This window comes from Choloepus didactylus, chromosome 5 (assembly GCF_015220235.1).
Source record: "Choloepus didactylus isolate mChoDid1 chromosome 5, mChoDid1.pri, whole genome shotgun sequence".
Classification (NCBI taxonomy): Eukaryota; Metazoa; Chordata; class Mammalia; order Pilosa; family Megalonychidae; genus Choloepus; species Choloepus didactylus.
In genome coordinates this window covers 82,361,760-82,374,391 of record NC_051311.1, presented here as the reverse complement: position 1 = coordinate 82,374,391, position 12,632 = coordinate 82,361,760, and the positions used below count along the sequence as shown (strand labels likewise).

General features: G+C 36.2%; 1 protein-coding gene across 4 annotated transcripts in view; it reads right to left on the bottom strand.

Annotated features, from left to right (window-relative positions):
• DOCK4 (dedicator of cytokinesis 4) overlaps positions 1–12,632 on the bottom strand; it is a 460,132-nt gene that overhangs the window by 258,659 nt on the left and 188,841 nt on the right. For all 4 annotated transcript variants that reach the window (XM_037836357.1, XM_037836356.1, XM_037836355.1 and 1 more), the window contains exons 2-4: positions 7,202–7,285; positions 4,955–4,995; positions 2,866–2,921 (exon numbers count right to left, since the gene is read on the bottom strand). In XM_037836357.1, the coding sequence (XP_037692285.1) occupies positions 2,866–2,921; positions 4,955–4,995; positions 7,202–7,285 (181 nt within the window). The remainder of the gene's footprint in view (positions 1–2,865; positions 2,922–4,954; positions 4,996–7,201; positions 7,286–12,632) is intronic.

Below are 12,632 nucleotides of genomic sequence, written 5' to 3'. Positions count from 1 at the left end.
CCATGAGAAACTCAATTCCTCATTTCATATCACTGCTACAATACCTGCCCTGGGCATGTTTTCCTTCTTTCTAGAGCTTAAGCACAGCTGAAAACGTAACACTGGGATTTAAAACTAGAAATAAAAGTAAACAGTAATATATGAACTATGACACATACTGAACCTTTTAATAAGACTACATATGACATTTTCAAATGGCAGTACATTTATTTTGCTTGTGAAGCAGCTGTTGCGATTTAAATGATGAATATTTGGAGATGGAGATTAGAAAATGATCCTACGCAGGGTCAAGGAGGGAACAATGAATTTCCAGGAAAACTCGACATCCCACTTAACATTTAAAAAGTTATTTGACCTCAAGAGGAATTAAACAATACAGAAGAGGCCTCACTGTTCACAAACTATCAGTTCTACATTGCTCTGAAGACCCTGGAGAGAATGTAAAGGCAATTCAGTCTGTGTGAAATTGATTTTTTTCTTCCAACCAAAATATAAATTTTTAAAGAGCACAAAATGGCCATTTTTGTCAAGGCAGCTGTTCTCTATTAATTATAAGCAAACCAAAATCAATATTCAAATAATCTGTCTTAAGAAGCCACCTCTGAAGTCATATTTTGTGCAGGTGTTGTGGGATGTACTGTGTAGCTATTTCTTCCCGGTGGGCCATCTGGATGCTAATCTGTTTAAAGTACGACACATAACACCAAAATTTCAATTTCAAAGAGGTTCTCTGGGAAAGCAAATGCCCAGCAATATATGACCTCAAATATTTTCTGGCTAAAGTTTTTCCTCAGTTAAAAGTCCTACAACCAAGGATCTCAATCAATTCCAATACTTTTTTAAAAAACTGTAAGTTTTGTTCTACCCCAAAGCAATCATGCTGCACAATATTTATTGTGCCTAGTGTTAGCTGGAGAACCCACCACCAAGCCTTAAACTTAAAAAACCAAATTTTGAGACACCTTTGCCCCCATCTAAACTTCCTTGGGGCTCAGGGAAGGTGGCCAGGTCTGTATTAGTTACTGACTAGGAAATAAAAAAATTAAAAAAATAAAAAATAAATAAATAAATAAGGCACTTTTTAAAAACTATGTCCCACCCTGACCCATTTAGAATAGTAGAACTTTCACTGGGTGTAGGGATGCTTGGAATCATCTCTGCCAACCTTATCATTTTTCTCTTTCTCAGACTATAAGCTGGGGGCTGGGTAGCCCTTTGTTCTGGAGAGTTCAGGTGGGTTAGAGTTGGGCTTGGGGAAAAAGAAGTAAAAGGAGCTGGCTGCATGGGACTGACCTGGTTGGTATTTTAAGGGCCAGGTAGAGACCTCTCACTGCCTAGTCCAAATCACCAGGGCAGAAAGGGTTGAATAAAGAGTGTGTGGCTGCAGTGTCCTTCAGAGTGTCCTCTGGTTTACTTGAGGGGTGCTGGACAATGTCAAACCCAGTTGACTCCAAGAGGAGTGACAAGTTTGCTTGACTGGCTTCTGGTGGATAGGGCTGCAGAGCATTTCTGAAGGACGCACGTTTATTAAAAACTTGAGTGAAAGTGTACAACGGAAAGGAAATGGAGTGGCTGTGGCCTGTGTTCAAAGTGCCTCTGGGTAATCCTCGGCAAGTTAGTTAAGTTCTCTGCTCTTCAGTTTTCCCATTTGTACATGTTAGTATCTAGTCTAGAGTTGTAAAGACACAAAGCCCCAGCAAGGGGCCCTTATTATTGTTATTAGTAGTGACAAGGGTGATTTATTAGTATTAGAATGAAAATGCTTTTAGTCTATTTTAAATAATTATTATTACTACTACTGAAAATAATATTGTTTAAAGTAACTGACATGTATGTCACACAGTGTAATGATTCCCTGATCTTTTCCACCCACATCGGGTAAACTCAAAGTATTTACACCATAAATTCTCAGTCATTTCAGAAGTTCTCTCACTGAAATAAGATTTAATACTATACCTTCACTGAGGGTGGAAAAATAAGAGTTACCCACTTAAATAGCATTCTTGAAACTTTTTTGCTAAAACTCAAGTTTGAAGATATCATTCACAATGTTTTAAATTATGGCTTAAGAATTCAAAGAATAAATTGCTATTTACTACTATTTGAGGGAAAAAGTAATTTCTGTAGCTGAATCTACAATCTTTCTTTTGTCATAAAATAAAAATTTATGTAATGATTCAAAGCACTTCCCTTGGGGCACTGGCACCAACCTCATAACAATTTGCTTGGGTTAACCACTTCAATAGGCAAGTTGTGCTGTTTTATTTTGCAATATCTTATTTAAATGATAGGTTATCCTGAAAGTTGCTTCAAGTCCTTTTAAAAATACCCTTGAAAAACTTTAGAAATGTATAAGAAATCCTAGTTAATCAATGAGCTCCATCAAACAAAATATTATATAAGTTCTCTAAAAGTAGCATAGCAGCCTTGTGAAGCAGTCACACCACAAGATATGTTATTATGGCCATTTAGAGAAAGGAAGGCAGACGTGGCTTTCTTCTAAATCAGTGGTGAATCTAGGAAATTCCTGGGTTTTGAGACTGCATGACTCTACATGTCATGGGTCTGACTGCCATGACTGAAACCAAAAACTCCTTCTGCTTAAGATGAGGCTGATTCTGTGATTTGCGAACACAAGGACCTCCAGTGCCCTGGATCCTGCTGAGGTCCAGCACACGCAGGCATGGTCTTTAATTATTTCCACCAACTACCTTCGGCCAACATCTCTTGATCGAACAGCTGGGACAGTGGTGTGATCCTCTAGAGTTCATTTTTTAAGACAATTACTAAGCCTTTCAAATTCCAGAATAAGCCATGGTTCTGTGAAAAATCCCCCAACTATTAATAAACTTCATTTCTTCTTACCCTTTGTTCTTTACACAGGCATTTTTCAAGTGAACATAGCTGGAAGGAAATATACCCTAGAAGAGAAAACACAAAGGTTCTGGTGCAGCTGTCTGTTCAGGTAGGGTTGGTTTCACAAGTCACGTGCATAAAATGCAGCCACACCATAACAATACAGGAGCAGGGAAAAACACATCTCTGTTACATTCTACAGGCTAAAATCCATTGTCGTGCAGGTCCCTCCCTTTTATTTTTCACTATTCATTAATTTACAATCTAGAAATATATCATAATGAATATAATTGAAAAAAATTAAATCTCATTCTTCATAAATCAGAAAATCAAAAAAAGTTCAGGAATTCTGTAAAGCATGTTATATTAAATATTTTTTTTTAAATACTGCATACTGTTGAAGGGGAAATTGGCTTTTTTATTTTTTTTGGTTGTTATTCTTTTCTCCCTCAAACACTCATGTTTCTATTTTTAAATATACACTAAAAAATTACTACTGTGAATTTGGATAATATGCGTATTAGGTGTTATGGAAGATTTTTGATAATAATACAGCAGCAATTAATCACTATGCTACCATCCTGATGAGAACAAAAATTAAACAAAAGAAGCCATGCTAGCTTAAAGCTTTTTATTGTGGTGGAGAGAGAGGGCAAGGAAATTGCTCCTCTGTTCTAAATGGTAAATTGAAAGAAACTAAAAAATGAGCAATTTTATTGTCTACGAAGTGACAATATCTGAAGGATTTTTGATGTATAATCAAATGGCAAATTCAATCAAACATTTAAGAAAATAAATGCCATTTGAATACATAATCATCACTGTGGATGCAAGTATAAAATAAAATTTAATAAGCAAATTCTGTATACTCAACAGTAGTAAAGAGATATATACAACTCCCTTTTTTCCTTCAAAATTTAAATTCACTTTAACATGCTAGGATTAACAAATAGAGTAATCATAATTTAAAAGGAAAACTCAGAACTTGAGGTTTAATTGTTGGAAGAGTGATAGAAGTAACAGAGAAGCCATAATAGATTTTTTCTCCAACATGTTCTAAATGAGTAATTAAAATACCAAAGCTATATTTGCATGTGTCCAAAAACAACTTTAAAAGAGGGCTAGAGTATTAAAAAAGTAATAAATTTGTCTATTCTTTTGGCCCTCAGGCTCTCCTCTAGAATGACACCCCCCCCCAAAAAAAAATAAAATGAGGTAATTAAACATAGTTGGATGATTCAGAGAGAGGTATATTTAATAAAAAGGCAGGCAAAAGAGTTTAATTAAATTGTATTTTGAGAATGATAAATGATATATTTTTAGTCTATAATTCTAATAGAGCCAGAATTAAACCAAAAAATGAATGTGACTTAAGAAAATATTAGAGAATATGAGGAGTTTGGGTGAGAGCTGGGGAGATAAGAATAAGGTAGAAAATCAGAGATATTAGTAAGATTAGTGTCAAAATCACAAACTATAGAGATGAAAGGCTAAAACAAAAATCACATTACTTCCTACTATACTTCCTGAGGATTTACGTAAATTTATAAAGGATAATGAAACCTTAGTTTCTGTCTGGAATGGTAAGAAAGATGGGTTTTTTTATAATATGGTTTTTTCACTTCGGCTCTTCAAACTCAAAGGACTCTTAACAAGTCACTAAAATAGATATATTTCTCCACACAAGTATTTTACAAATGATACCACAGAAAACTTAAAGATTAAATAGCTATATTCAATGTTCCTTTTGGAATATATATTTTCCTTGTCTGAATTTTAATTTAGATCTCTGAGAAATTAACACTTCAAAAAGATTTTGCTTACATATATATATATATATATATATATATATAAAAGAGCTTATTAAGATCTTCCCAGTCTACTTTTAAGAGCCAAGTAGAATTATCATTTGAGTTGCACATTTTAACTATAATCCAAGTTCAAAGACATTTCCAAAATTATGAAAATCTGTATTGCTATTTAGCATTTTAACCGAGAGTCCCCATTGTAATTTCCATCATATAATGAAATAAAGTAAAATAACCATACTGTTCTTTTTAAAAGTCCTATAATTATGGTTACAAATAATAATTTTTACCTTGATATTTGGGTTTTTTAAGGCAAATCCTCTGTACCAGCCTGTGGAGAAACAATAATTGTCATATTTCAGTAAACAATTGTATTAAGACTAGCAAATTAATCTGCTCTTTGCTGATGGAATATAACCTTGCATGTAAATATTCTATAAATAAACATTAAGAAAGATATAGTTCAAGTGAACACTAGTTTAAATGGTCTATTAATAATACTGCTAAAAATTGTATTGGAAATTAATATAAGAAAAAGAAACATGCATAGTGGAAGTAAACGCTTTGGAATCAGAATACTACTGGGCTTAAATTCTGGCTTTGCCACATATTAGCTATTTAATCTAGGGCAAATTACTGGATGTCTCTGAGCAGTTTCTCCCCACTTTATAAAAGCCACATTAAGCCTCAGGAAAATTCAAGAATCTTCACAAGATATAGTAAATTTCCAAAATCTGTGTGCTTGACCACAAAGCCCATACTTCAGCGTGCAGCCAGTGGTCATACAGTGAAATCTTGCAGCCTCACCATCTTGGATTAGGATTAGCCCGATAAGGTAGGAAGAGTGAAGCTAGATCTCATTAACTAACAGAATTAATCTTTCATCAGCACCATGTCCTACCAACTGAGCTCAACTCAATTTTTATTCTGTAGTACACCTGTTACATAACCCCTGAGCAACCCTGAGTCAATCTGACAGCATTATCCTTTAGTGGAAACATGTTGTTTTGTAGTTTACAGCACATACAGAGTATATATGCATATATATGATTACTATGTAGCCCTCTTTAAAACATACTATTTTCAATTTGTAATTTTTTCAATGGTAGAAATCATTTTGCGTTTTGGTAAGGAATTATTTTACTATGTAATAAATGTTCTATACAATTGAATTTTTGAAAGCAAATACTTGAACTTTGTATTTATACATTTTTGTTCCTAATGTTTTCTTAAAAGGATATATTGTAATATCATGTGCCTAACACCATTTTAAAATCAGTGTGCAGAAATTAGTGGTATAAATTGAGAATCAGAATCTCTGTATTCTGTATGGGTTTTGTTAGATCCCATATAGACTTAACCCAAAAATACACTGACTTATAAATATTTAGTCTAACAGAAACCAAAACTTTATGAAAAATGTAAAAACACCCTGGAGAGGTCTCTCCAACTGTTCCAAACAAAAAGGTTTTGAGATTACAAAACAGCTCCCATTAGCTATGGAGGAAATTTTCGTGTACCAATTCAACACAGATTTCGTATCCTTGTACAAAGTAGAAATAGATAAATATATTTGATAATGATATGGGAAACCTTATTTTATTTCTAAACGTATCAGTTACAGTGGACAAAATAAGCATCCATGTAATAATTCGCCATTAAACACCAGGTTCTAACTAAATGTAGTACTTCTATTTGGGAAAATGCAATTTAATCTATAACGGGTCATGATAATGAGAGAATCTCATATTATAAACTCCTAATGAGGAAAACCTTTCAGGAGGAAAACAGATATTTTTGAACATATTAAGACTTCAAAATGACTATTTTTTTTTTAATAAGAAAAAAAGTACTTACTTTATCTGGAATCTTTTTAAGATCTGGAATTAAGGATCTTTCATAGAACAGGCACAGAAACATTTGAAAACATATTAGGTGCCTCGATTTATTGAGTTACCTGATACATAAATTAATAATAATCATACAAATTTATATGGTACATTCCACTAATATTTCAAATGCAATGAATATTTTTTAGTCTAAATGTGGAGAGAAGGACTAGAGCAGAGTAGGCCTGGGCAGGAGTCCTTCCTGAGGCCTGCAGATACCCAGCCGTGGGTTGGCCATTTCTGTTCTGGGCCTCTGTTTCTTCCTCTGTATGATCAGATCTTGTCCTGGGAGCTCTGCCAGATCCTTGAAATTGTGAGTAAAGCCTTCAGGATTGGCACTGAGCCAGGAGCTCCCACAAATACAGTAGCCTCAACTGCTTTCTCTATTGGCATCCACTGAATATATGGCAATAACATGAGGGACAAAAAATGCAACAGCTTAAAAAATACCAAATTAAGCTTTTTCATAAGTCAAATAGTGAATGTGAAAGAAACAAGTTATGTCAAAAATGATTAGCTGTGACTACTGAAAAAATTCCAGAGATTAAGGTATGGATAGAATTTGTACAAATTTTATGAGCTCACTGTTTGAACAGTGTTGAGGAAGTTGCTCAAACAACTTTAAACTATTACCACTAGCCCACTTACCATCACACTTCTCCAGGATCTGAACTGTATCTCCAATTTCCAATGACAGGCCGTATGGGACAGTTCCTCGAAAACTGGCAATAACTGTAAAAAAATGATATAGAATATATGAAGATAATCCTGTGACATTGCTTACTATTAAATGTTACTGACTAGGAAAAATAAATGTATATTGGAAGTACACTTTGATAAGCTAGTACCTGCTACTATATTTTAAATTTGTATATTTTGAAGAGAGTGAATCATTTATCAATCTCTTTAATTTGTATTTTTTGCCAACCTCTTGGTCAAGTAAGAATTACAAAGATGAACTTCAAAGATGTGGAATTTACAAAACCATTATATAAAATATCAAGAATATCACTCAATAATATTTAAGCAAAGGCATTGCCTGAAGGTGAGGAATTGTGTCTGTCTTGTTCACTGTTAGATTCACTCCCTCACCTAAGTGCCTGGCCCACAGTAGCTACTTCATAAATATGTGGTCAATAATAAATGACAGATACATACCTTGCTTGTTATTAAGCTTGGTTTATCGTTCTGTCATATTGCTTAAGGAGATTTATTTTCCCTAGATGATGCTGTCCTCAAGAGCAGGAAGTACCTCTATTTGCTCATTATTATGTCCCCAAACCTTAGCACAGTATGTTATACAAAACCTGTCTTCTGGTATCATAGCCAATAAGGACATTTCATTTAGCAAAGACTGGACTCTCCCCTAGGGCTAACCACACAGCCACCGTAACAATCCCCACACGCCTTTGCTCCTACCATTTGGAGTTGGAGGAGGAGGTCACCATTTGGCCCTACCTTGAAGTTACAGATTAGCTATCTTCTCAAACATTCTGCAGGGCTGGGCAGGACTAGGATGAAATACCAGAAAGTGTGCATAGATTTGTCATCTCTTAGCAACTTAAGGAATTTATGGAAGCACAGTGACACCCCCCAGGAGTCATAAAGGAGCAGAGGGTAGAGAAGTAAAGAAAATGCACCTCATCATATGAAAAGAGAAAAGACATCTCCTACAGAATATTAAGTATGCAGAAATCAACTTACAATTCACATGAAAAGAAAATTATAGTAGATGCTTTGACTCTATGAGTTTTATATGCCCAGAATCTTGGAAGTAATTTTTATAATTTGGTCTCAGATAGGTAGTGAGGTTTAGATACAACATGAATCCCAAAAGTAAGTTATTGCTACTACTGCAAATATATTTTAAAGCTTGTGATCTGAAAACAAAATTAACTCTAGAGATCAAAGCAGAGGACAGAAAACATAACCCAAAGCACATCAGATGGATGGAAATAACTACATTGTAACCTATTCAGAACATTTTAGCAAAGCACTAATTGATGACATCATTTTCTAACTGTGACCTTAACTACCTTACAGCCTCATATTGACGTGCTAGAAGATGTTTGCTCAAAAAATGACAGACTACATCATATCATTTTCAGGGACCTCTTCTTACAAGGGATCAACATCTGAACAGACAGACTGATTGCAATTTAAAAGACTTCAAAATAAGCGTGTGCCCGAATTGCCTTTCTACACTCATGAAGTCATCTTAACCTCTCACATCCCCGGTGGTTAAACGCTGAGCACTATTGAAGCTTCTATTATTAGAAGTCTAAGTACATGGATTTCCTAATCCAGTTCTATGTACAGCTCTTACCCCTCACATAACACCCTCTTAACTCCCAAAGCTCCCCAAATACTTCCTCACTGTTGGGTGCCATCTCCCTCCCCTCCTCACCTTCTAGAACACAGCAGTATTACTCAAGAATTTCACTTCTTTACCTCCCTTCATGCCTCAGCCCACACAGTCTGACCTTCACTGTCTTCTGGAACTGTTCCCAGTAAGGTCATCTCACTGTGACTACATCCACCAAACCTTTTGGGGGTGGGGGTTCTATCCTCTCTTGAATCTCCTACTCCTTCTCTCACATCTTCCCCACCTTCTTCTCTGGACCTTCTTTGTTGGTCCTCCTCTTAAATGTTGGTGTAACCCAGGGTTCTATCCTCAAGAGTCTAAGGTACAGAGGCTGGGGTGTGGGAAAAGAGCACTGAACTTGACACCCTCGAGTGATGTGTGTATGAAGCCTGATCTTACCATTTATTAGCTGTGTGACCTTAGTCAAGATGCCAACCTCTCAGAAATCCCATTCCCTCATCTGGCAAATGGTGGTAACAAGAAAGGAATTGCAAAAGGTAGTAGGACATTAAATAAGCCATCTGTCTGAAATAATTTACCATACTGTCTAGCATATTTTAGTCATTTAATAAAGACCTCACGTGTTTAAACTATACTTTTTCTCTTCTATCTATATCCCTTCTCTGCAGACAGAGAGAGTTCCAAGACTGCCATCGTCACCTGTTGATATATGACTTGCTAAGTCTCTCTCTAGTCTTGGAATGTGTCCTGAGCTTTTGACGCAAACTTCCATCTTGTGTGTCTCTGGTTATATGTCTAAGTATCTAAATCTTAGCATGCCCCCAACTGAACCCATTCTCTCTCCTTATTCCCCAACCAATCCTGAGCTATTCTCCCTCTCACAGTTACCTAACCTAAAATGTTAGTCATCTACAGATATCTCTCCTTTACCCTGATAATCCTAGATGGAGACATCTCTCTGATTCACCTTCCCTTCTGCACTCCTGCTACCCCTTCTCTGGATCTCTCAAATAGGGCAATGCAAAGCCTTCCAGGAAGTCTCCCTGTCTCCATGCTTGTCCTTTGACTCCATGTCCACAATGCCACCAGAGATATCTTTGATTCTGTCATTTTTGTGTTTAAGTTTTCTGCATGTGGTATCAGGAAAAAAAATTTTACCTTTCTTTCATTGGGTTCAATTATTTCATATTAAAGGAAAAGGCAATAAAACATAACATACAATACTGGGCAACACCGTAATGAGGTTAATCATTTTCCTCTTATTTCATGATGGCTTTAGTTCATACAATCCTTAGGTGTCTCCAAACTGGATCATCTTCTGGTGTTCCCTATTTGTTGAATGACAACACCCTCCAATGACTGTACAAGCCAGAAACCTAGGGGTTATGCCCCCTCATTCACATATCCAATCCATCACAGCACATCAAGATGACCTTATCTCTTAAATATCTCAAATCCATTCTCTTCTCACCATCTCCATTCCACCACCACCCAAACCTTGGTATCACCTCTTGCCTGGCCTTCTATAGCAGCCTCCTAATAAGTCTATGCTCATACTCTCAGGTAACTCTCTCCAATCCATTTCCCACAAAACAATTAGAGGAGCTTTTTTCAGCATGTTATCCTCCAGCTTAAATATGTCAAAGCTCTGAGAATAATACAAAAATCACTACCATGGCCTGTAAGGCCTGTGCTTCTCTCTGGACTTATATGTACCGCTCAACCCCCGTGGTCTGTACTCCAGCCACAATGACCTTGTTTCAATACCTTCCTCGCTATGTCTCTCTCACAAGAGACTTTGTGCATGATGGCTCCCCTCCATGGAATACTTTTCCTTCCCCTTCTTGCCTTGGTAACCTGTATTCATCCTTCAGATATCAGTTAGTTGCAACTTCTTCGGGAAGCCTTCTTTAATGTCCCCTCTCCCCAACCCCGTCATTACCTGCACTCGCAGCACCATGTGTCACTCAACACCACCACTTATTGGTGTAAATGACTGATGTCTCGAGCAATAGGCTGTAAATTTCATGAAGGTAAGGATGGTGTTGGTTTTAGCTCCTAATTATATGTCAGATTCAGTACAAGCCTGGTGCACAGTATGAGCTCAGTAAACATCACTGAGTGAATGAATGAGGGCATGGCTATGACTGTTAAACATTCTGGATCTCAACAGCTGGGTTGCTTTATTACTGGCAATACTATTTTAAGAGAGCACTCAAAATTCTAAGAATTAAACTCTATACCTGTAAAAACTCATTCTTTCAAAGGAGCTTTTAAACCTTTGATGACAGTTAGTCTGATTCATAACCTTGAAATTATCTCATTTCTTACCAAAGTAGTCTATGAGGGTGAATTTGACCTTTAGCTATATAATATTTTATAATTATTAAAGACAAGCTACTAAGTTCTTCAACCTCATTGGGTCTCAGAAGCCTCTATAAAATGAGGCGAACTGAAAGGCCCCTGCCAACCTGAAATTCAGAGAGTTGGCAACAGACTTTTCAGCTCAGCAATGATACAGCATAATTCATACTTGAGAACTCTGTCCCAAAACAGCCTAGCTTCGGTTTTACTTACTGCCTATGATTGAACGGACATCTGTCCCCTGCTGCAACAGCCATCTGACACAACAGCCATCTGACACATCTCCTACAAGGCTCCTTACAATTCTCTCCTCCTACCTTTCCAGGCTCACACCCCATCCACCCCTCCACATACCCTATGCCCAGCAGCACCCAAATTCTCTCAAGCTCTTTCATGCAGGCTTCAAAGCCTTTACACATATATTACCTTATTTTGCATGCCTTCCCCATCCCTTCTACACTGGGAACTGCAAATCAGCCTTATTTAAGGCTGACTTGAAAAGTTAGCTCTTTAGAAGATCTTCTGTCTCTACTCCTTCACTCCCCACATCCTTGGATCCAAAGGCAACAAATTATACTCATCTGTGCTCCAAAGACACTTTGAGTACATCTCAAATAGTGTAGTTATCACACAATATTACAGCGCTTATTTACTTGTGTCTTTCCACTTGAGAAAACGAACTATTTCTAATTCAACTTTGATATCTAGCATGAGTGTCTGAAAGTAGGAATAGAGAATGGACAAACACATTAATGAATGGATAAATGAATGAAGCCCCTGAGAAATGGTGACCTAGATTTAAAAGATAAAGATCACATTGGAGAGTAACATTTCAGGATATGGTTCAAAGAATGACTTTGATCTCTATAGACTTGATCTTGAAGATGTATGAGTAACTTCACCTTACTGTGTAAGGAACTAATGAATAGAGGGATGAATGCTAAACTCAGGAAAAATATTTAGGCTTCAAGTTTTGAAAGAGACAAGCTGAAAGATGAAAGAAGTTCTAGGCAAAAGTACAAAGAATTTGAAAACATACTTGGCTCATGCTTGTTAGTGGTGACATGTACTATGTCATGAATATAGGAAATTGGTTTAGAAGAGTAAAGATTCAAAACCAATATACACTTTAATGAAATGTCAATTTGCATGTCCATCACTTGCATTTAAATCTTATATTATTTTTAGGTGCCATTTGGGATACAACTTTTAAAATTAAATCTCTTTAAATTTCTCTAAGTGTTTTTGCATGAAATAAGTCTATAGTTGAAAATTCACTGCTGTCCTACAATTATTGTAAAGTAGCTAATTCTTTATATAAAAATGCTTCTCATTGTATGTCTTTTAGGGGTATTTTTCTCCATAACATTGGGGTTTATTAAACATGAT